At 38.6% G+C, this 24,898-nt stretch overlaps 1 protein-coding gene across 3 annotated transcripts; it reads left to right on the plus strand.

Annotated features, from left to right (window-relative positions):
* The first annotated feature begins 3,014 nt into the window (after positions 1 to 3,014).
* On the plus strand, positions 3,015 to 23,358 carry DIPK2A (divergent protein kinase domain 2A). 3 transcript variants are annotated; one of them, XM_086755060.1, is made up of 3 exons: positions 3,015 to 3,700; positions 17,455 to 17,758; positions 20,460 to 23,358. In XM_086755060.1, exons 1-3 carry the CDS (start codon positions 3,047 to 3,049, stop codon positions 20,789 to 20,791), a joined length of 1,290 nt encoding a protein of 429 aa, XP_086611186.1. In that variant the 5' UTR covers positions 3,015 to 3,046; the 3' UTR covers positions 20,792 to 23,358. The 3 variants fall into 3 exon arrangements, with proteins under 3 accessions (XP_086611186.1, XP_086611187.1, XP_086611188.1); XM_086755061.1 differs by lacking the exon at positions 3,015 to 3,700 and adding an exon at positions 3,966 to 4,027; XM_086755062.1 differs by lacking the exon at positions 3,015 to 3,700 and adding an exon at positions 14,940 to 15,007.
* Positions 23,359 to 24,898: the final 1,540 nt, after the last annotated feature.

Raw genomic sequence — 24,898 nt, forward strand, 5'->3', positions numbered from 1 at the left:
AATTAACCTGCTATACATCAGAGAACTTCATGCACTTGCACTCCACTGATGGTCTGCATTTTCATTCCAGTCACTGGAATCTTTGATGAATTACATTGTCACATATAATGAAGTCTTCACAGGGAAACTACTGTAGTTTATCTTGAAGCTGAGTCAGAGGGAGGCAACTTCAGAAAAAGAGGAAATACATATATTGCAGTGCATTATCTAGTTTATTTTGCATTCCCCTGCACCTTGAAATGGATTCCCCTTTCCCCTTGAAATGGACCAATCTTTACGAGTTACAGGATAAATGTGTCATTCTTGCAGAATTAATAATTTTTTACTCAGTTGTTCTCCCTCCTTTGCTTTTCCATACCAAGTCTGCCTCAATTTTTTTTTTCACTTTTCAGTCTTCCAGATGGAATCGGTTGCATCTTCCTTTCAGTCTCCTTTGTTTCTTTAAGCAAAATTTGTAAATCTGTGAAACCAAATTATAGCCACATTGTGTAAAAGTGCAGCCTCTACCTTCCTTTATCCCTCAGAAACAACCCCCAAAGCCTCCAATGAATACCAATGAAACGAGAAATAATAGCAACTTTTATGTAACTCCGAACAAGTTTTCTGATCTGTTTAGAAACAGCAGATTTATTTATTTGTTTATGGATTAGGAATGTCAAATGCTTTAAGAACACTACAATATTGTTGGAAAAGCATATTAGTTAAACTATTTAAAAGATTCTTTGTACTTTAAAATGATGTTTTAATCTAGCAAAGATTAAAACATTCTGTTTATATTCAAAAGGATCAAGCTGTTTCCCTATAACTGAGCAAATAAGAAAGCTTGAGAATTAAGCAATGTAGAAAACAAACATTAATTCAATTTATTTGTTTATATTTGGATTTGTTAGTAACTTACTAAGTTACAGACTAAATGTTATTAAATGAAAAATCATTACCAGCAGGTAAAGAAGACCAAACATGTTTGGCTAGTGAGCTTGGAGTTTACATCCAGCAAACAAATCAGTTCATCTTTCAGGATCTGTTATAACTATTTGAAATGTGCCATCAAGCAGTGTGTCCACAAATGAAGACTTGAGTTAAGGAAGACTATATATATTGATTTTCTAATAAAACCAGTGGTTTGTAGACTAGAGCTTGCTGATTGTATAATTTGACCCTACAAACAGCATTTAACAAGGCACGTTGGATGAGATATGGTCATGCTTGATAAACACCAAGAGGTGCAAGGTCACACATTCAAAGGAGTGACAAAATGTCAGTATGATGGATTCTTTAAGCTGTTTTTTTTTACATATAAATGTCCAAACACAGTACATAGGGAGATAAGTACATGATAATGTAAAAAGACAAATGTATTTCCATAATTCTAGATACTAAGCACTTAATTTTTTTGTATCATGGAAATTAAATAACTGGAAATTATCCAGTTTGCTACAATTCTTCCCCCAGTGATCATACTGCACTTTTGGGATTGAACAGACAATATGAAGATTGTCTGTAAACTTGAGAGAGTACAGGCTCACTTTAAGAAAAGCAGTACTGAAATAATTAAAACTTTCACTTTTTTTCTCCTTCTTAATATCTTTTTCTCTGTTCCTTGTTAGTTTTACAGAACAGTTCTTAAACTGCAGCCAGTACCACTGACACAGAAAGATTGTGAAGGCAGCCTGCACAGCACACGACAGTCTTTGTTCACCTGACTAAATGGGTACAGCCTGTTCTTCCCTCCAGATTTGGGATGGGATGACTGCATTTCCAAGGACTGAGGTGTGCTGGTCCCACGATAAAACCAAGACATCACCAAACACATGAACTGTCCGTGCCAGCACTGGAATTTGAAACTGGAAAACCTGTCCTGTGGGCCCAGCAAACCAAACTGATTTGTGCAGGTGAGTTTACTCTATCGGTAGTTTGTAAACTGCAGAGTTGTATCAGGTGTTTTGCACGAACCTCAGTGCTGCTTTCCTGATAAAAAGCACCGTAAATGGGGCACGAAAGCCAGGGCTCCAGCTACAGCAGGCTGCCAGCCACCAGCCAGCCGGGCGTGCCGGCATCGCACGGGCCGTGCCCTCCCCGAGGGCGAGAAACTGGGTCCCGCAGCGCCTGGGCGTCCCGGGCACTCGCTGGGTGCGCGGGAGCCGCGGCACCGCGATGCGTGTCAGCGAGCAGCCGCTTAGCGGCAGCTCTGAGCCGCGCTGCCGCCGGTATCGCCGGGCCGGGCGAGAATGGCGGGACCGCCGCGGCCACCCTTGAGAGCGAGCGGGCGGCGCGCGCTCGCGGCGGATCGTGAGGGGCGATGGAAACCGCACGGGCAGCAACAAGGCCGGATCCCGCCGATCGCGCAGCACCGCTGGCCAAGGCAGCGGCCCAGAGGCCGCTTCGCGCTGGCAGCTAACGAGCGCCTCTGCCCGGGGCCACAGGCCGAGAGGAAGACAACATGGCGGCGGCAGCAGCAGCTGCCTGCCCGTCCGCCCCCTACCCGAGCGGCTCACGAGCCCGCCGGGGTCCACGAGGAGGAGGCGGGAAAGGAGCCTCGCGCCGCCCCATTTCTCAGCGCGCACGGACCCCCCCAGCTCCCAGCCCGCGCGTGTGACTGCCCCTCCGCCCGCCTCCGGGGGAATGTAGAGGCGTGGGCCGCACGCGACCGCGCCGCGTCACCTGCGGCCAACCGCCGCCGGCGCTCGCGCGAGGCCCCTCCCCGGGTGGGCGGGGGCAGAGGAGGGAGGAGGAGACCCCTCCGGAGCGGGGGGGGGCGGGCGGCTCGCGCCCACCTCCGCGGCGGCGGCAACGGCGGCGGCAGCGGGAGGGGCCCCTCCTTCGGGGGCGGGGCCGCCCCGGCCGGCGGGCTGCTGGCGCCGCCTCCCTCTGCCCTCCCCTCCCTTCCCCCTCCCCGCCGTCCCCTCAGTAACTTGGCTGCTTTTTATCGGGCGAGCGGCGAGGCGGAGAGTTTATTGGTGCCGGAGCCGCGGCGCGGCCGGGGCGGGGAGCGAGAGCGGCGGAGGGCGGGGGGGGGCGCGCCCCGGCCCGGGGCCCGTCCGGGACGATGCTGCGGCTAGTGTCGCTGAAGTTGGGGCGGCTGTACCGCTACGTGAAGCTGGCGGTGCTGGGCAGCCTGGCGGCGGCGCTGGTGCTGAACACGCACTCGCTGCTGGCCTCGCTGCAGCGCAACGAGCTGTCGGAGCGGCGCTTCCTGCAGCTCAATAAGTGCCCGGCCTGCTGGGGCACCAGCTGGTGCCGCAAGTTCCTCAACGGGCAGCTGCGGCTGGAGAGCTGGGGCCGCCTGCGCCTCTTCGACTTCTTCAACGTCAAGAACGTCTACTTCGCGCGCTACGGGGAGCCCCGCGAGGGCAGCCGCCGCGTCGTCCTCAAGCGCCTCGGCTCGGCGCAGGAGCTCGCCGACATCGACACCAAGATCTGCCGCCGCGCCACCGGCAGGGGCCGCTGCGACCTCCTGCAGGCCCTGCACGCCACCGAGTTCGCCAGCCTCAACGGCGACGTGCGGCTCCTCACCCCCGACGCCGTGGAGGGCTGGTCGGACCTGGTGCACTGCCCCTCGCAGCGCCTGCTCGACCGCCTGGTCCGCCGCTACGCCGAGACCAAGGACTCGGGCAGCTTCCTGCTGCGTAACCTGAAGGACTCGGAGCGCATGCAGCTCCTCATCACCCTCGCCTTCAACCCCGAGCCGCTGGTGCTGCAGGTAAGTGCGCCCGACGGCGCCGGGAGGGCCCAGGTGGGCGCCCCCCCCCCCCCCCGCCTGCTCTCCTTGGTGCTGCACAGCCGCCCCCGGCCGGGTGGGGGCCGGCGGGCCCCTCGCTGGAAGCCCGATCCCGGCCGAGCGCCCCCCGTGGCCCTTCCGGCCCCGCTCCCCCGCCGTGGCCGGGGTTCGTTCTGCCGCCGCGCCGGGCGCACGCAGCTGTGTCTGTGCGCGGGGAAGAGTGGGGAAGCGGGCCTTCAACGGCGGCGAAACGCTGGGCTCCTCCGCCAGTTCTTTGCTCTGACAGTGACTCTTATGTAAAGATTAGAGGTGTGTGTGGGCTGAGGGAGGGGTCTGCGATTCCACTCTGGGCTGGAGGCGTTTCTTCATCTCAGTCAGTCTCATAGTTTTTGTTTCTTCCTTAACGTCTTGGTGCGTTTTCTCCATTTGTCTTCCTCCTCGGCGCTACCATGCCTGAAGGCTTTAACTTGTTCTCCGTCTTTCTTGCCTTTCTCGTCGAGGCAGGGAGCTTGCTTTTCTGTTCGGTTGCGAACGGTGAAAGCAGCAGCTCTTCTGCAGAAAGCCGTGGGGGGTGGCATGCTGTAAAGCAGATGCTTTCTGCTGGCTTATGTCTTTCTTACAGTTAAGTGTTAGGCTTTAATTCTATGGCATCTCCCATATTACATATATTCCTAGGCAGATAAGGGAATCGGTGATTAGTTTCTTAGGCTGTAGTTTAATAGATAGTGGGTAGAGACTTAAATGCCACTGTGCTTTCCTCGTCGAAAACTGACTCATGTGCTATGTTGTGTTCTTATGTGAGCTAAATATAACTTTTGTTTTTCTCATGGTAAAAATTAGAAATGAAACAGCAAATAAATGAAAAGTACTCTCTTTTCAGTACTTTCTTCTTCAGTTAGATGGACTGGTTATGTGCGCAGTCCAGAAACTTGTGCTTTAACATGTAATCTAAATTTTTAGGTGAAAAATTTGTGGGAAACTTTTATTCTGTGGCACCACTCAGTTGCTTCTATTGCATATCTCTTTAGATCGGAAGCTTTGCATTTTGGCACTTAACATTATCGAGGTAACTCCAAGTGTGCCTTTAGTGTGTAAGTTTGGACTCAGAATTGTTTTGTCTAACTACTGGACTGTCCTTGCCTTTATCCGATGTATGACAAAAAGAATATTTGCAAATACGATTGAAAGCATCTCTGCATGATTACTGTTATAAACATCTGCTGTTTCTCCAGTAAGAGGCCAAGAAATATCTAATGCTCAAAAAGCAGTGCTGCAGGCTTTACCCTCCAGCAAATTCCCCTACTGCTTCATTTGTAGAGAATGTATTTATGAACTCTACTTAATTAAAAATATATTTTCTAGTAGTATGCCTTCTGCCCTTCAGTCTCTCCATGTACAGCTCTTGGGTTTTGTTTTCAAAGTTTCCAGTTTGCTTCTTGGCAGATTTAGGATACAGTATGTCTCTTGCATTTTACTGCAAGTGGAAAAGGAAACACCCCTTAAGTAAGAAAATCAAAACTACTGTGCTTTGCTGAATGTAGTTGGAAATTCTTTGAGAATTGATTTGTTTTGGCAGTATTTCATACGACTTAGTTTTGGTTTTGAACACTGATTCCACCATACTGGGCATAGACCTAGATGGCCAGAAAACACCTCTGTATGTTTCTTCGTAATTTGCAGGGCCAATATATTCTTTACAGACAAAGGGTATGGCACAGCTGCAGCATTTACTACTGTGGGATGGATCAAAGGCAGTGGGGCAGCAGTGCTTGATATAAGAGCCTTGATTCTTGTCAGCTTCTTGTTAAGCTGTGGATGAGCCCTGAGGCTGTCAAGCAAATCTGTTGAAGAGGTGAAAAATCTTTGGACATGAACCTAACAAGCACTTTGGTCACCATTTATCTTAAGTGATGGTGCTGCTGAGAGGTTGAACTGGTGGGAACTGAGACAGCCTTTACCAGTGCTTTACCAGTGCTTTGCAGAGTCTTGTAAATTTTGATGAATAGGCATATCCTGTAAAATATTTCTGGGGAACTTCAGGCCAGCTTTATGTGTTGAAACACTTTTAATGTGTTTCCCAGAAGAGTATTCATCAACTTCTGTAATGGGTACTGAAGGTTTGAATACCTTCCCTCAGCTGGGAATGAAATATCTTTAATATTTGAATCTGAATGAACTCTTCTCATTTGCATAACATGTCACATACCACTCCATTCTCAGCCTCTACCCGAGAAACACGTAAGGAACCGATAAATCTCTGTTATGCAGACATTGCAACAGCAAGATGCAAGGCACTCTTTATGAGAGGTGAAGTTACTTTCCAGAAGCGATAACTGACTACTGAGAAGTTTGCTTGTATTTATATATAAGATATGTAAAAACATCTTATGGTATAGTCCTTCTAGGATTGATGAGGGCAGGTATTGTCAGGGGAATGAGACTTGTAGGTTTGTTCTAAAAATCAGCTGCTTCCAAGAAAGGAAACCTGCATGATGTCATGTGAATATTCAGATTTTAATTTCAAATGAATAAAATGGATGCATTTAACTGATGCTGTCTGTCACCGGAAAGCACAAGGAAAAGTATTGCTAGTTTTTGCCAGGAGCTTTTCATGAAACACTACTGTGACTGTTTAAAACACTGTAATGAGTAACAGTCTTGGTTTAGAAGCAGAGATAACTTCAAAATTCAGTGTTCAGTGCATTCAAGTTTTGTGTTGTGTATTTAAGTTACAGGAGCAGCCAAATGTAAATAGGCAATGAATTTAAAGCTTGATCTTTGATTTATATTAGAAAATTCACTGTAATCATCTACTAGAGCTAGTAATTTGTGAATTTTAAGACTTTTTATCAGAGATTGGGAATTTTAGTTTGAAGCCTGTTTAGAGTATGGATTATTCCTTAAGTGGCATTGCTTACAAACTGCATATTGTCAAAACTAACTTACAGCTTTTGTTGTAGGAAGTTTTCAGGTGGGGCCTTAACCCATAGCATGATATACTTTTGTTACAAGTCTCTGAACAGTAGTAAAACAGCACAGTTCTGTATAGATTACTTATTGTAATCCTAACTCGGTATTTGTGTTTTTTATAGCTTTCTTGTTAACCTTCTTTGTCCACATTAGTTAAACAGTTGCATAGGTGTACTCAGTGAAGAATTCAGCCCCTTTTGCTATTTTACTTCATGAAGCAAATGGAAGGACAGCTGCGTTATTATTTGATACAGTTTACATCTTTTCTAAATGCTAAAATATTTTTTACTTTCATAGAATCTCACTAAACTAGTCAGTAATTAAATCCTCTCATTTTTTATCTGAATTTACATGTGAGTGAAACAACCTGTATGCAAGGGTTGAGGAAATAGTTTTTTAACTTGAAGTGTAAATGTTCAAGATTTAACTTCTGATAGATTTGGGTTTTTTCCTTCCTTTTTCTAATGGTCCTTTCCTGCAATAAAGGTAAATACTTTTTAATAAAATAAGGTCTGGTCTGTAATCAAAATTTGCGACATCTAAGCCAATATTTTATATACATATGAACAATTTATTTGGACAAAAGCAACAATAAAACTTGCTGTGTTTCCCTTCAACTCATTTAATGGAAACCAGAGTATTATAAATAGGAGTCACCTGGAGGATAGGATCTGTGCATGGCATCTGATTCATAATTGAATATGATGACTGTGCATCAAACACTTGCAAAAATAGGTCAGCTAACGTTGTCTTGTGAAGAAATAGCAAAACTTTAAAAATAAATTGGATTTCCGACTGAGTACAGTGTGAATATTCACTTCTTGCAGAATTCATGGAACCAACATGGATATAAGTAGATTTATCCTGACCCTATGACTTTTTATAAACCACCCACCTTCTAGTTTATCTTTTAAAAATAACTGTGGTGGAGAAACTGTCTTCATTTTTTTTAACTGTTATGTGTGTTCAAATAATGGATGTTATTCAGCTTTGTGAAGTAAGATGATTAATTTTTATCTTCAGTGGTGAATAGAAACTGAAACCTACTGTTGTAAAACCAAAAATGCTTGTTGCATATTGTTAATTTCCATAGAGGCTAAGATTGTTGTTCAGTCTTTGACTTTTATAAAAATAGTTATTCTCCCCGCCCCCCACCCCCCTCAAATCCTGGTTAAGATTTTTTTTTTTCCAAAACCAAGGCAGTTCAACAGAAAGATTTGGGATATAGTTAAGCTTTCTCTAGATGTACCTCTTATAGAGCTTCTCATAGAAGCTCTTCTTACAGAGCTTCTCATAGCTTCTTCTCATAGAGCTTCTGCACTGATGTCTATCAGCCTCCCACCGCAGCTGTTTCTTAACAGTTTTTTGAGCAGCTGTCATTGTGCTGTGAGCTGCTGTGCTGTGAGCCATGGGATGCAACCACACATTGTCCAAAACATGAAGGCCTGTGGTAAAGTTTTAAGTTTTGTACTTAAACGTGAAAAAAATCTCCAAAACCAACAATGCCCCCAAAAAATGGGCAAAGTGGATAATTCTTTGTTATGGGTATTGTGGAAACTACAGTATTAACTCACTACTGCTGAAGTAAGAAATTGTTTCTAGATAAGAAAATTGTGTTTTTTCAGTAAAGTGGTTGTATTTTTCCTAAGGTCTTATGGTTAGCTGTGAAAGTTTACATCTGTCCTGCTGAAACTGATACATAGGTTCTATTACTTGTGGCAGAAGTACCTCTAGAGCTGGTCTTGCAGTACTTTGTTCTGGCTATTGTATTCGTGTATAGTGCTGCCAGATGCAGTATTAAAATGACAGCACATTTCCTTTGTTTTCAAAGCAAACTTGAAGTTTACACACAAACTTTGCTGTTAAAATGAAAGTAAATCTGGTCTTTATGAAAAGTTAAAAAATAGTTGGTTTAGATCAGTTGTTGATAGTCATGTTACCTCCAGTTGATTTGAGGCTTTTAAATAAAAAATTGACTATCTGCAATTTCATCTATTATTCCATTCTAAAGATTTACCATAATCTGCTGCAGATTATTATAAATCATTACTTTCCCCTCCCCACTTACAAATTAGTCCCATGCAGTTGGACTTTTTTTTTTTTTTTTTTGAAAGCTATTTTTTTCTTTTTGCAGTAAGTGTAAACTAGGCTTAAGGAATGTCTCATGCTACTTTATGGGTAAAAGAATTATTTTCTTTTCAGATCTTATCTTTTCCTAAAATTCTTTTTTTTTGCACAAATCAGTTGAGTGACATCTGTAGAAAAGATAATTCAAAAAGCAAGGAATTTAAACTTCAAATGTTGAAGTGAGGCTTTAGTCTTTCTTGGTTTCTGTTTTACATACTTCTAAGTATTGTGGAGAAAAGAATTGAATTTGTTGTCCATCTCTGAATTTCTATTGTGCACATTTTAAAAAAGAAATGAAAAATTACTGTTTTGTTGAATTCAGGTTCAGTAACCTCCTGTTATGAGACTATTCCACTGATTTGATTGCATTGAAAATTAAAGTGGTTTTTTTTTTTTGCATTGACATACAGTGTACATATTAGGCTAGAACTGGCTGATACTTGTCATGTTACTATATTTAATTATGTTCCTTAAATGAAAACTATTTTCATCTTGCTTGCTGGTGAAACTTTTCTGAAGTGACGACATGGAAGTAAAGTAAAAGAATGTTTTAGAATACTGTAGAAATTCTTCAAGTTACTGTGAGGTATGTATTAAAATAAATGTCTGTCTTAATCTAAAGGCTGCTGAGAAATCACTATACAGACTTAAACAGAAACCCTCCTGATAGATTGTAACTCTGAGCAGTTGTCAGTAACACAAAAGAAAAGTGTATTACCCTACATTCCAAACCTTGAAATACCCATGTTGTCCATTTGCTTCTGGTATGTCTGATGTAGAGGGGGAGCTGTATTTTACTTTCCTGAATTAAGTAACTGAGGCTTTGTTTTAGTCTCTTTTGATTTTGCAAATTAACTTTCAGAAACAAGAGTAGGCCATCTCTGCTAGGAATTTTTTATAGTGATATATTCCAGACTTGTAACTGATGAGAAGTAGACAGTAATCTTTTTCATCTGTTGAAAATTTAATCTGAACAAACTTTTACAAACTGTAAACTAATTTGAACAGGTAACAAACAATACAACATTAAATTTTCTATACTATGGTTCTTATGTTTAATCATTATTCATTAATTTGTTTGGAGAGATTACATACCTCTGCTAACATTGTGAATGAAATACAACTTTTACAGTTCAAGTGTTCAACTTAATCATTAAGCAACTTCTAATTCTGAGTGAGTTCATGTTTAGAGTTGTCTGTGTATTTTTGTCCTATAGGATGTCAGTTAAGCCTGTATGTACTTCTTGTTGATATGAATTGTATACGTAGTAACTGGTTGAAATGTAATAAAACTGAACAAAAGTCAAATAAATGAAAGAAAAGTAGGTGCAATCGGAATACTAGTACATGGAATATTCAATGCAATCCACTCTTCACTCTGTGTGTAGGCTATACATATGTATTTGCTTCTGTGGGAGTTTTAGTTGAATGTCAAATGATTTGGCATACAGTTGAGAGTGAAATTGTTTTCATTATACTCCCTAGCATTAACAAATACATTTGAATACACATCTTCTAGAATGCAGATCAGTTTCTGACAACAGAAGGCATCTATGTCTTGACCTCCTTTGATCTGAACAGTTTCATTGTAAAATCTGATCTCCAGGTCTGCGTAGTTCCAGAGCTTTACTTATTTGCCTTGGTGACTAATACAAATGCTACTTCTGTTTACACTACAGGATCAACAGTAGCCTGTGAGAGTGAACTAATTTTTTTTCCTTTTGAGGAAGAGCATATTATTTAAGTTCTGCTTGCCATTCCAGTTTGTGCCTGGGCAAACAGAGTTTAGTAGGATGATTTTGCGAAAGTGTCACAAAGAGTGTAATTTTGCTGTGAAGGTCTTCAGGATCATAAGCAGCAGGAAGAGAAGTCCCTGCTCCGTTTTTCATATGTTTTTCAATTCAATTATATTTAAGGTGTAGCTCTCTGTTTGTTTGGTTTGGGTTTGTTTTTTTTTTTTTTAGATAGAACTCACTTTATACAAAAATTGGTAGTGACATGTAGCATCTTCTGGAGTGGTTTTGAAAATAAAAAGCATTTTTTTTTTTTAATGGTACAATGGAACAGTAGCTCAAAGATGTCAGCTGATAATTAAACTGTTTTGGCTTTTTTTTTGGACTTGATTATTAGGATGAATTATATGCTTGATTATGATAAACTAATATTCTTTTAAGTGTTTAATTCAAAGGGGATTTGTGTTATTGCAGACTACAATAGACCTTATCAGCTTCAAGCTGGTGAGTTTTTACCGCATGATCTAATTCACAGCTCTGAACATTCAAAACCAGTGGCAGATTTGTGTATCTTCTCATGTTTAGACAGATGGAAGTGAGGAAGACAAATGCACTGATCGTGTGTTTTATGCTTCAGTGAAATGATAAATTCACCCTATTAATTCTCAATATTTATTCTGATACTACAGTGTATTTTTTAAAAAAGACATAAATGCAGTATTATTCTCTCAGGAACAAAGTGTCCTTTGTCCCTTTGACGGGGTGGGCTTAGGTTTTTAAGCCTCGCTTAAAGAGATATCTTGTGGCTACATTAATTGGGGCAACGAAAATAGTTTTTTGATATATATGTCACCGGGAATGGAAGTTGCAGAATTTCTTATTGTATGTACTGTTTTCTATTTTTCCATTAGACTATTGTCTTTCTCTATTCACAGAGAAATATGTATAACAACTTTAATGAGGGAAAACTTACTAAGCTACCTGCTTGTAGTTTTTAATATGCATTACTATATTTTAAAACACTTTAAAAAGCTTAATTGTCTTTGGTTTCCATGGCATTTGTGTGTATATTCACAGATAAAATCTGAGCGGGAGCATCAGAATTGCAGATTCTTTTGTCAGATAGCTGTTCCTTGTTTGAACAAGAGCTTAGTTTTTATCTTAATTGTCAAATGCACATTTTAAAGTCTTCAAATAGCATATTCAAGTACAAAATTATCTAATTAAATATTTATACTAATAATAATTTTAGAATTAAAATAAAAACTGTTATGTATTACTTCACAGAAATGTGAGGTTTTTGACAGCTATCTACTGAGCTTTTTGTTTCTAAATGGAAAACATGTTTAATGCCTGTACAAATGTGTGTTCACGTCTTACTGGCTTTCAGAATTTTAATGCATGAAGAAAAAAAATTCTCATTTTAAGTTAGCTGCAATTTAATCTAGAACAATTATTTCAAAGTAGAATAGTACAAAAAGTTACAAATCTGTGCTTGCAAAGGCAATAGATCTGCACTTCAATTAATATTCTTGTCAGATTCACCGAGTGAATATAAAACTGCTGAATGAGGCACTTATACATATTTTTATCCCCTTCTTCGGCTACTGATTTGGGTAATGAAGTGTAGATGTGGCTGCTACATGCCAGTTGGAAGGGAGCCAAAACAGAGATGTTGTTTGTACATGTGCAGATGTTGGCAGGATTCCCTGCACTCCTGTTGTCAAAAGATCTTTTTATTGCCACTGCGTTATAAATATATCTGTGTTAGAGTATGGCATGCAGATATTTTACTAGTAAAGTTTGGGATGTTCACCTCTTAATAAGCCAAACTGCTTCTAGAATTTCTTGTGTGAAATGAAATTCAGTGTACACAATGCAGGAAGCATAATAGATAAGTGTACCATTGTGACTAACGCTGTACTTTCAAAAATCAGTATAATCCATTACATAAATTCCTGCTGCTGCTGGAAAGGAAAGGTGCTCTTAGCTCCTTTCCTCTCTTCTGCACCCGGCTATTCAGGCCTTCTCCCTTCCTTTTGTCAGCACTAGTATGGGATGGTGGTGTGGCCGCTGATCCAACTGAACACCAGTCCAGCAAGTACCAGCTGCATTGCTTTCCTAGTGACATGGAGGAGGGGATTGAAATGAGTGTGCTTGATGGGTTGGGAGGGATGGACACCTTCACTGCCAATGATAGTGTGGCCTTTGCCAGGTTCAACTGTTCATGGTTGAATTTTTATCTGGAAGAGGAGACAAAGGCATAAGCAGAGCAGGACTGGAATATAGGAAAGGAGAGGGGTGGAAAAGAAAAGGAATGGGGTGGTCCAAAGTCATGCTTAAATAAAAATATTTAGATATCATTGCTGTAGCAATTGAATTTAATATATTGTATTGAGTGCTGATAAAATCCAGTAATATGAAAATATTATGCACAGTTGATTAAATCAGTTAAAACTATGTTTATCAGAAAATGAAGCTGAGTAAATTTTCACCAATTTAAGGTACAAATTTGTTTTTGTAAGATATGGTTAGAGTAGACTTGCATGGGTACAGGACTGGAAGGCACACATATTCGGACTTCCTCAGTACTAAGCTGTGTGACTTTTTCCTGGTAGATACTGGTAGGCAGTATTTTGAACCTTCCTGTATGCCCCTCGATCCCACTCACTGGAATGAAAAATTTTTGCTTGCCTAGAGTTCTCTGGAGGTTATACTTTAGCTCATGCTTGCTTCTTTTTGAGTGAAATGACATGTTCCTTTGTAAATAACTGGTTTCATTTGATAGACAACAGCCATCTGCTTATTCGTTTGTTTTCATCCAGGACTGAATACAGTAATGATAAATGTGCACGAAATCTCATTTTGGTGGTGTTTATTGATGCTCAGGCATGAGTTTTCACTATATTGGTCTGCTAGTGGAATAAGTAAGAAACACTGGATTAGCACACACTTCATTTGTTGGAAGGCTATCTGGCTATTTTGCTAACCACAAAACAAGCAAAAACTCCTAGCCAACTTCTTAACTGTGTAATGTATCACTTGACTTGCCTTGAACTAGTGGATATGTGGATATTTGCCTGTACTTACCATCTTCATAAATTGCCCTGAAGCCCACAGATAAAAAACCTGAAGACTGGATAATGTAATCCTTGTTGCATAGTAGATTCAGTTAGTGAGAGACGAGTTCTACCCATTGATATGGTATCACAGCTTGCAAATATCATACTGATCTCAAAACCATCAAATTGGTTCTGTATCATCCTCAGGATTTTTCATGACCAGATTTGCCTATGTGGGTAGATCAGCTGATCAAAATAAAGTAGAAGTCCAGATATTTAGGCACCCTAAAAACTTTGAACCTGTTGTGTTACTAATATGGGTCTGATGTCCTTTGGACTATCCAAGGAAGATTCTTCTCAGCAATCATCAACAGTTATTTCCCCTAAAATTGTCTTCCATGCTTGCCATGTTATAGGTTAGCTAAATGCCTTTTGCCATAAAGATGGCAAACTATGTGAACAATAGATATTAATATTATTTTAATTTCTTCACATGTACCATATAGACAAGATTAGCTATGTGGAAACTTTGAAGAATCCTTGAAAATTCTATAAAGGACATCTTGAGCCAGAATAGTCTGTAATGGATCCTCAGCTTCCAGTATGATCAAATTATCAAATAGTGTTAACACATAAATGGGTATTTCTACTGTCTCAAAATTATCTTTAAAATATTAAATAATTTTAAGACTGTAGATGAACTAATTGCACTGTTCTTAAGTGTTCCAAGCAAGCACTGCTGGAAGCTAGGTACAAGTTAACCTGGTACTCAGCCTTCATTCTAGATACAGGCTCAGTTACTGCCTCCATAACATTTTATTAAATGCTTTAATTATATAAAACAATAAGTGTTTAATGACCATTAAGTCATGTCCTTTTAACAAAAACCACTCAAGTGTGGAAGTGGGCGTTTTTCATTTGTGCAAACTAGAAAGCTCACCTTCTTGATGAGAGTAGCTAGATAACATTAAACAATGTGTCCTAACATTATAAGGCTTGTGTTCAGAATTGAAATCTTAACATGGTAATCCTGTATGCTCTGATGCTACCTTCTGTTAAGTAATTAATGGTTTTGGTAATCATACTTGCCTTAAGCTTTTCTGTTCTTAACTTTATCAAAATAGTACAGGCTGCTGTTATGCTGGAGGTTTAAGCGTCTTAGGTTCTCCTCTGCCATTGATCAGAAGTACATCGATTCCTTCTTCTTTGACAGGTATATATTTGGAATAAGGTGTATAAACAATCCTTACTTTACATTATGAAAACAAGGAAGGGCTGTGAGTCACTTAGCCTAGAAGTTGGCAAGGAGCATGTTTCCAGAGCAGAAACTTCATCCCTGAATCTTTTCTCCCGTCTGAAAGGCCTTTATAAGAAGGACGGAAATGAGCACGCTGTAGGTAGGTGAACTGGTTTGCTGTGCTGGAGACTCTACAGTTCTGTGCTGGAGATTTAAAATGGGAGCCATATGGAGTGTTCAAGTGACGTTCTCCAGTATCAGTGGTGTAGAGGTGGAAAGGAATGCCCAACCCTTTTCTTTACCTTTTTTGGGGGGGGCTGGAGGGGGAAGTACAGTCTAGACTCTGAATAATAACTACTCCTTTTTCCTAGTCACTTGTATATAGTTCTGTGCTTCTTCAGATAATGATTCAGAATGGATGAGAAAGGAATTGTAGCTGTCTATAAACTCCTGGGAGAAGTTGCACCATGGAGGCACTTGTATTGCCCATACATAGAGGCTTTGATGTACTTCAGTAAATGTTTTCTTTAGTAGCCTTTGTACCTAAAAATTCCATAACTAAGATTCCAGTTTTGTAGTGAAGTAACTTAGTAGATGGAGACAGTCTCTCCACTTTTTTTAACCACCTGAAACCTGCAACTGTTCTTAAATGCTGAGAATTTGATATAACCAAGAGAAACTATTGTTGCAGTGCTGAGGAAGTGTTCCAGTTTTGCTTTTTCTTCCTGTGTGTTTACCAGCAGTGTCTTTTAAAAGGTAGAGAAGACAATTATAAGAATTTTCCTCTTGGATATTGCTAGAGGATTCATTGATCCAATGACCTTTTAGGTCAGAGGCCAGTTAGTGGTCTTTTTAATTAAACTTGATTCCTGCATGGGAGCATGCTTACACAGAAAATGACTAGCGAAATATGCAAGCAAGTTTTGTGAGTAAAGATTGGAGTATGTATTGGTGATTTATATTATTGTTTGACTATTGTGATCTAAGCAAATCTATTTTGTTTTTTCAGGATTTTTTTTTTAACACTAAATTTGAAGTCTTAGTGTGTGAATTGAATATAGCTTGAACTTTGCTGTTTGCATTTCAAGAATAAGTATTAATTCTTGGTGGTAGATGCAGCTTGCAATTCCTCATGTATTCCAGAGCTTCTAGTGTTTCTAACGAACATCAGTATTCTAACCTTGGCTTAGCGTCAGCTGATGCCTAATGCTTAAGATAAAATGATCAAAACTATTATCAAAAGAAGCACAGACATAGGTAAAATTAAGGATTGCTGTTGGGGAGGTGTGCGTTCTAAGGCTGTGGTGATTGGGTATGTAAGCACTCTAACTTTTCTGAATTTATTTACTTTTTTTTAAGTGGTATACGTACATAGAAGAGTGAGTGCTGGGCACCTCTTCCCTGACTGGTCTTGTAGTTCAGATCTGTTCTACATGATGTGTTTCCTTCCAGTGTCTCTTTCCTCAATTTACTATAAATGTTTTATGCCATCATGGATTCCAGGAGGTATAAAACTTCCATTCAGACTGAAACCCACCATGCCATTCAACCCAGCTGTGGTAAAACCTTTGCTACACCATCACTGCAGAACTGATTGAGTTGTTTGTGATGACATGCTAGCAAGGTAGTGCACAAGGAGGGAACATGTGCACATAGTGGTATCTCCTAATTGTTGAAATTAGTGTACATTGTATTCTTAGTGCTAACTTCTACTCATTTGAAGCTTCTAAATGTAATATTTTTATGGTGGCTTCCTGATGCATACTATGGAGGATACCTTTTAAATGCTTGTGTGTTCGTATTGAAGCCTTAGGGCACATTCACCACAACTCAAGTAGGAAAAATATACTGGTGTGATTTTTTTTTTTAAATTGTTTATTGCTTGTAGTATGTTATTATATTCAGACTCTTGTGTTAACTTCCAAGAAAGCTACTGTTGGAGACAGATTTTACTGTTGATAAAAATGTTATGTGTCTGTGTGTAATAAACACACAGTATGCAGCATTTAATAAAGTTAATGAGTACGAGACATATAAGAAACCCTAGGCTTTCTTTTCTACCTTAATCTATTCTGTAATCCCTTCTGTGAGAGGCCTTCTGTGAGAGGGATGTCAAAGGAATCCAGTCGACTGGGGAAAATGGGAAGGGCAGGGTAGTGGGGAGAAGGAGGTGTCACTTTTTAAAGCTTTTTTCTTTAGGTTATTAAAAAATGATTTTAATTAAAAATAACATGCAAAATTATCTTGGTAGGAAGTACACTTGCATTAGTATAACAGATGCATATAAAACACCAATAGAAAAAGATATTTGGTGGAATTGTGCATGTGTATATTAAAATATATATGTATATATAGTGTATGGAAAGCTGCATATAGGTTGTCTATTATCTCATGTCCTCTGTTTCCACTTAGTAGTCCAGCATGGCCTCTTGCTCACATAAATATGTTTTGTGTTGTTTTTTTCTTTCCCCTACAAACTCAGAAGTATGTGAAATGTTATGTTGATGGGTATTTATAGGTGTCTCTCCTAAATTTTATTTAACATCCTTTGAAAATCTAAGCTGTTATGTATTAATGAAATTTTTAAAAACTTCTTTTTATATACAGAGTTTTCCATCTGATGAGGGTTGGCCGTTCGCAAAGTACTTGGGAGCATGTGGAAGAATGGTGGCTGTCAATTACGTTGGAGAAGAGCTGTGGAGTTACTTTAATGCACCGTGGGAGAAACGAGTGGATCTGGCCTGGCAATTAATGGAAATAGCTGAGCAGCTGACAAATAATGACTTTGAATTTGCACTCTACCTCCTTGATGTCAGCTTTGACAACTTTGCAGTTGGACCAAGAGATGGGAAAGTTATCATTGTAGATGCAGAAAATGTTCTCGTAGCAGACAAAAGGCTAATCAGACAGAGTAAGTCTCTTCTTTCTGTCCCTTCCCTTCACTCCATGTCTCTTGGTTCTTTCCCTGCAAGCACAATATTTAAAGTCTATGTAGTGGCTAAATACCCATTTTCTGGGCTTTATAACTAGACTACTAATTAACAAACTAATTAGCTTTTTTTCTGCAATTAGACTACTAATTAACTTGACCAATTTGTCAATTTTATGATGCGTTGTGCTTGTGTGAACTTGATTTACACATACTTTTAATCTCTGTACTCCTGCTTAAATGGAGAGATGGGTGTGGGAGTAGAGGGTTTGGATGCTGGACGGGTTCCTACAGATGGATGGACAGACAGACAGACAGATGGGCAGGCTGGCTGACTTTTCTACCTTAGCTAAAATAGAGAGGTTCCTTTTGTCTTTTCGAAACGTCTGTACAGACAGAAGTCTTGGCATTCTATTTTCTGTGAGTGACAAGACAGTCTTACTGCCCTCTTTGTCTTAGTTACAGAGTCTGCCTCTGGTTCAGTTAGTTCAGTTGTTCAGGTAGGTGCTCTGTAATAATGGAACTGAAGGAATGGGTAATTTTAGTGCTGTTTCCAAATGGGAATAGTGAAAATTCGTTCATCTTTCTGTCAACTGTAAAAGCTCAAAGCAGTGGTAGCAGGAGAGATGTTTGACAAAGTGGCTTTACATGGGTTTATATTCCTTTTGAGCTTATGAGGACACTTTACAGACGTAAGGGCTAGAGACCTTGAACATGAAACCCTAGATTCTGCAGAAGTTCATGGCAGCAGGCCAAGTGATTCCAGTTTGCTTTGGGTGAATGGATTTTTTTTAAGCTTTACGAATAGACTTCATATGCTGTGCTACTGAATTAACTTTAAGACTGTATTTTCTATCCACCCACTTTTCTACAAGGAAGTATGTTTTTGGAAGGTTTTTTTTTTTTAGTGGTATGGGGTTTGGTGTTTGTGGTTTTTTTTGTTTTGGTTTTTTTTTTAAATTGGATCTATTAAACATTCTAAAGGAGGTTAGATTAAAATTATTTGAGCCTACCAGGAAAACCTCTTAATGTGTTGGATATCCAGTACATTTACTTCAGTACTTATGAGCCACACAAATAAACTTTTTTTTTTTTTTCCCTTCTTTTTACACCTTCTTAAAATAATATTACTTAAGGCTTTGACTTTTGGAGCATGTCTGAATTGCTCAGTCACAAAGATGACCACAAAGATGAGTTCAGATGAACTCTGAAAAAGTTGATGCATACATGGAATAGGAGCACGTAGCTTCTTGCAGAAGCTGAACGCTGAAGGTGTTATGCTTACAGCTGTTGTGTAGAATTCTCAGGCTAATTTGGATCTAACTAGGATTTTGCTGCATGATTTTCAATTTAACAATTAATCAGAAACACAGAAAACAAATAACACAAGAAAGTTCTCAGTCTTTGTATAAACTTGACATTTAATACTGATTTAATTAATCTTCTGGAAAGTTTCATTAAACAATCTTTGTCTAGAGTGATTAATATGCCTGTTGAGATATTGAATATGTACATTCTGTCCAATTGCACTGTACAGTAATATGTAATTGTAGTCTTTGTGAGATATGATATTTGAGTTTGCTGAGGTCCTTTTTTTTCCCCCCATTCTCTTTTTCTGGCTTTTTTTTACATTTTAAGTTTGCTGTTCATTGTACAAATTTTACATCATATTTTTATCATTTTAGCAGTCATCCCTCAGTACACTTTTTTTTTTCCTAGACCAACAGTCGGCTCACATACTACCAGACACAGATAATTTTTTCTTTGTACATCGCAGTGCTAAAAGACATGTGCTAAACTATGATACTCCATGATAAGGACTTCTTCTTAAGGCAGGCAGTAATCTAGAGACTTAAGATGAAAGTTTTCGAACAAGAAGTAGTAAGAACTTAGGAGCTCTCACATTTAGTAACCTTTATGTATTATTATTGTATAAGATATTTTCTGTAAATCGGGTTTTAAGTTAAAGAAATCTTTGTGACAAGGCTACTAGTCACACCTTCAAATTTTGATAACCTTTTAAATATATATAAAGAAGGGTTTCTACATATACATAAATGCCATCTGTTTTGTTGTTTTTTTTTTCTTTCTTCAAAGATTATATGTAATGCATCTACTTTTTTATACACACTTCTTAGTTACTACCGTGTCTAAAGTAAGAGGTTGGAAGATAACGTTTTAGAAGATGATGGCAATGGCTTTGCAGTGGTTTTTTTGTTCTTTTGTAGACTACTTGCCAGTGTTAGTTCCCAGGGCAACTGGAGAAACCAAATCTATGTTGCTAAAACAAATCAGGTTGCTTGTTTGTTTTTCTCTCAACTTCAACTGTGGATCATTCTCTTGTACTTGTTTGTGCTATGTTTTTTCCTCTGGGTTTGTGTGCAAATGTAGATTTCATGTGTTTAGTGTGCTGTTTTTTCTGCCTCCCTCTCTTTCCTGTCTATTTTCCCCTCTTTCTTTTTTTTCCCTTATTTTTTTGTATTGCCAGGCACACTTCAGCAGAAGGATATATCAAACTGTCAGATGCAATCTTAGACTAAAACATTTAAGAGTTCATCTAAACAAAGTTATTTTGTAGTTTAAATAGTACCAGTTTGTTACGTATTCAGCTTCTGATTATATTCAGACACACGTTCTTTCCTCCTCTCTCACTTTTTTTTTACTGTCTCCTTATATTTCGCAGATAAACCTGAAAACTGGGATGTATGGTATGAAAGCAAATTTGATGACTGTGATAAAGAAGCTTGTCTGTCCTTCTCAAAAGAGATTCTTTGTGCTCGTGTCACTGTGGACCACAATTATTATGCTATTTGTCAGAACCTTTTATCAAGACATGCCACATGGCGTGGCACTTCTGGAGGACTACTTCATGACCCCCCAGCTGAAATTGCCAAAGATGGCCGACTTGAGGCCTTGCTGGATGAGTGTGCCAACCCAAAGAAGCGATACGGTAGATTCCAAGCTGCAAAAGAACTGCGTGAATACCTTGCACAATTGAGTAATAATGTGAGGTAGTCCACAGTGAAAATTTTTTGCAACACTGGCTAAAACACTATTGCAAAGACACATAGAAGATGAAGTTTTGAACTTATGTATTAAAAAGAGAAAATGAATAACCTGTAGTTTATCAGTTTTCTAAATACCATAAAAATATAATTTTATGGTGTTATAATGATCCTTTGCAAACAGACAAGGTACTTGCTGAATTAAAGCTTGAGCCACTGTTGACTCTCCTCCCGAACTATTTAAAAGGGAGTAGGTCAAAAAAGACTGTGATAGCTTAATTGACAGCTTGCGTGTCAAAGGGTACTTTACATAAAACTGCATTAGTGTCACAGTTTTGTGAAGCTGATGTTCTTACTTGGAAAGTCAAGTTAGACTCTTGGCCTGTTTTAAAGGTCTTTTTCCTGACATCATTGTCTCATTTTTGTGTTTGTTTAAACACCTTGAAGTGGTATTTCCATCCAGGTAAATCTAGCTGTCTGTATTGTTTGAAGTTTAACGGGCTTTCATGTTAATGCTGTGCAGTACATTCCTACTGTGAGTGCAGGATTCCCATGTTTACTGTCTAATTTTAGGGGGTTTTACACTGTATTTTATTATGCCTAGACATTGTGTATTTTTTTTTAAGATCATCATAAACTCAAATGTGACTTGAACTAACATTCATTTGATGTCTTTTGTAGTTCTGTCAAAGGAAATATCACTTAATGTAATTATTGTACAAAACTTTTACCCTTCATGCCAGTATATACACATGACTGTTTAGCAGGAAATCATGGTATGAGCAAACTCTATTTTTAACAGAGATAATTTGAGAATTGGAGAGGGACTATAATAAAAAGACCTGTATTAATTTAAATTGGGGATAGAAGCTTGACTAAAAATTAAAAAATCCCTAGTCCAGTGTAGTTAAGCATAAACCAAAGAAAATGGTTTTATTAGTTTCTAAACAAATAGTAAAGAAAAAATGCTGTACTGTAGTGAAGCTAATAATTCTCAAAATTAAAATTTCCATTGTCCTAGGTTACTCTTTGAAGAACTTCTAAAACCGTATGCTTATGCTAGAAGAAAACCCTAACTTGAATAATAATGTTTAGAAATTTAGCAGTTTGTTTTACATCCTTGCCAATTCTTTTGTATTCAAGTGTAATGGAGTTTACTGAATATTCATCTTTTGGTTTATCAACTAAATTGATTAAGCTGTATTCACTCTAGACACCTTTTCTTGCACGAGGTTTGACTACTGCCAGTGCAGTTAAAATTGATTTGTTGAGATTTGTGTAAATCTGCAGTTGTTCTCATAAATTACAGTTTTTATAAAAACCTCAGTTACTAGTACAAGAACTCACTTCAAAGCTTGCTCCTCCTTTTTTTTTCTTTTTTTTTTTTTTTTTTACAACTACTGTAATGCTTTGTTTTTCTGAAGTCTTATTCATAAAAGATACATTTAGGAAATGTATGCATATTACTTCTTGTAACAGTAATGAAGGACTCTAATATTTCTTAAATGTGTGCGTAATACAGTATTTCGTACAAGCTAAAAAGAAATCAGAGCAAGGTAGTATGTGCTACTTTGAGGAGCAAAGTTCATATGGCTCTCATACTGCATCAAAAGACTGATGGAAACTGTTGCATCACCAAATTGCTGTCAGTGCAAGGTGAGGAAAATGCAAACTCACTGAGTGGTCCTTCTTTCTCAAAGCTCAAAAAGTGGGGCCATATAAAGATGTAGAGTGCTTTTTGGTTTCTTTATTAGAGATATTTTAGAATTCGAAATTCTCACTTTAAGTCATCCTTGCCTATATAGTCTTAATTTGCTCCTAATCCTTTGTCTCATTTTCTGAAGTTAGAATGCCCAATGCACCTTTAAATTTTCATCTCTCCTCTCATTTAAAAAGCATTTTACATACTTGCCCTAGCACAAGCTGTCAGAGAAGGTCCATGTTATTTTTTTCATCATAAAATCCACTTATTTGAAGAAAATAGACTAACCCTCAGACAAGCTAATACTACTCTACCATAAAAGTCTTGACTTATCACTTAAGGCTTAAGATTTTTAAACATCTACCACATTTCCCAATAAGCGAGTGGAGCATGATTGTTAAAGTTCTAAAAAAACCAAACACTGCCAGTTCTGGTTACTACTTGTGGCAGTTCTGTAACTGTCAGAATGTCCTGTCAGATTTGGTTTCCGGTTTAGTTCCCTCAGAAATAAGTGACTATAGCCGATTATAAAAGGAATTTGGAACTTAACAAACAAACAAACAAACAAAACAAACCACTACAGGGAAAACATCGTGGAGAGCAATAAATCTTGTTCCGTTTGCACCTATCAGATATTTATTGTACAATAACAATTTATATTTTTAGTCATTGCCCATTATTATTGATGAACACAGTAAAATATTTTTGAATGAGATGTTTGGGGTTTGTATGTGCATTACAATTGTCCTTTTGTACTGTAAGTTACTGTTTGATTGGAATATTTTATCAAAACTGTCTCCCTGTGCCTTTATATTACGAGAAAGTTGTTTCTGCAACTTCTAACGATATTAATAAAGAGTACTTTAAGAACCTCATCTCAGATATTCATTTTCAGATCAGTCAGTCTTTTAAGATTGACAGTCTAGGATGCATTAAAATATACATAGAACTGATTTTTGTAGTGTTACAGAATGCACCATCGTCAAAAGTGACAGATAGGAACTTTTTTCCCCCTCCTCCTTTCTACTACACTGTTTGATCCAATGTATGAATGATCTGTCAGGAATCTTTTTGTTGTAGAGATTGTCGTAAGTAGGACTAATTTTCTTAAAAACAACTTGATCAAGCCATATCTTTGTGTTCTATTAACTGAAAGAAAATATTTTCAAATGAAACAAGTTGATATCTAGTCTCTTTATTACTGGAGAAACTTATTTTTCATTGTATTTAGAGTCATTTATATTGCTAGTGCCACTGTCTCTCCAGTACAATATTCTAGCAGTTAATGTAATATAAATATATAATAACTTTTGATGTTTCTCCTTTGCTTTGGATTTTTCAGTGAGCATGTACATTTGAAGCCTAAGTCCTGGAGTTATACTAGAGCATATAGAGAATTCTGACTTTCTGAGCCTGTGTAAATAACAGAAAAACTTGTCTCAAAAACACTTAGATTTTTAAAATTTTTTTTAGTTGTACGCCTGCTGCCTCAACTTACATCTCCAGGAACAGTGAACGTGCAGATTGAAACTTGTAAACTTTCTGTTGTGCCTCAAAATTCAAGGTCATTATGATCTTAAGAAGAATCTAGAATGAATAACTACTGCATCTTTTCTTTTAACAGTTTCCACATATAGCATAGTCTGATCTGGTTGCCTTGGACTTCAATACAGAGTGTATCTGGTACTTTCTTAACAGGTACTTTTTTATTGTGAGATACTCTCTAAGGAGACACTTCAAATATGTTAAACTTTGTGTGCTACTCCAATTTGCCACAAAGACTATGTTAAATGTGATTTTCTGTACATTTATTAGAGTAGAGACCTTGGCTGCCTTTAAAAGGCACTCAAATGTTTTGGTTCTCCACAGTCAGTTTAATGTTTTTGTAGACACCAGCAATGGTGCTGTCATGGATTCCTGTTTTTTTTTTCCATGTGATGTGTCTCAATTCAGTACTAATTTTAAGCTCTTTTGTTAGTTACCTATGTTGTTTGAAACCTGCGATTTGGAGATTAGGATAGACTGGACTGTGAAACCTCTGTGAAATGCACGTGCCTAGTGAGCATCAGAGAAATGTTCCATTATGGAACTGTATTTCTCAATTTGAATACTTGCTGCACAGCCTGCTTAAACCACTTGTGAAGTTCCTCATGGTTTCTTTCTGTCTCACAGTCTTCCCAACCCTTTAAAAATCCAGTCTATCAAATGGAAGCTACATTAGTGTTTATTTCACCTACTTTTTTTTTTTTAAGTTGCAATATACAGCCCTGCTATTTTATTTCATAGCCTTCATCTGACTAGTTCACTCATTATTAGCATCACTGTTATTTCTACTTTAAATGTCTTCTAGTTTTTTATTTTCTCTTTCCTCTCTTCCAGATCACATTCCAAGATGTAAACTAGTTTAAATAGACA

The sequence above is a fragment of the Chlamydotis macqueenii genome, chromosome 9, assembly GCF_036417535.1.
Source record: "Chlamydotis macqueenii isolate bChlMac1 chromosome 9, bChlMac1.mat, whole genome shotgun sequence".
In the NCBI taxonomy this organism is placed as follows: domain Eukaryota; kingdom Metazoa; phylum Chordata; class Aves; order Otidiformes; family Otididae; genus Chlamydotis; species Chlamydotis macqueenii.

Excerpts from the sequence above, each read along its gene's own strand:
- DIPK2A (XM_086755060.1), top strand. The coding sequence starts at position 3,047 with ATGCTGCGGCTAGTGTCGCTGAAGTTGGGGCGGCTGTACCGCTACGTG. Across the intron at positions 3,701-17,454 it reads CCGAGCCGCTGGTGCTGCAG|AGTTTTCCATCTGATGAGGG; the intron begins GTAAGTGCGCCC and ends TTTTATATACAG. Across the intron at positions 17,759-20,459 it reads CAAAAGGCTAATCAGACAGA|ATAAACCTGAAAACTGGGAT; the intron begins GTAAGTCTCTTC and ends TATATTTCGCAG.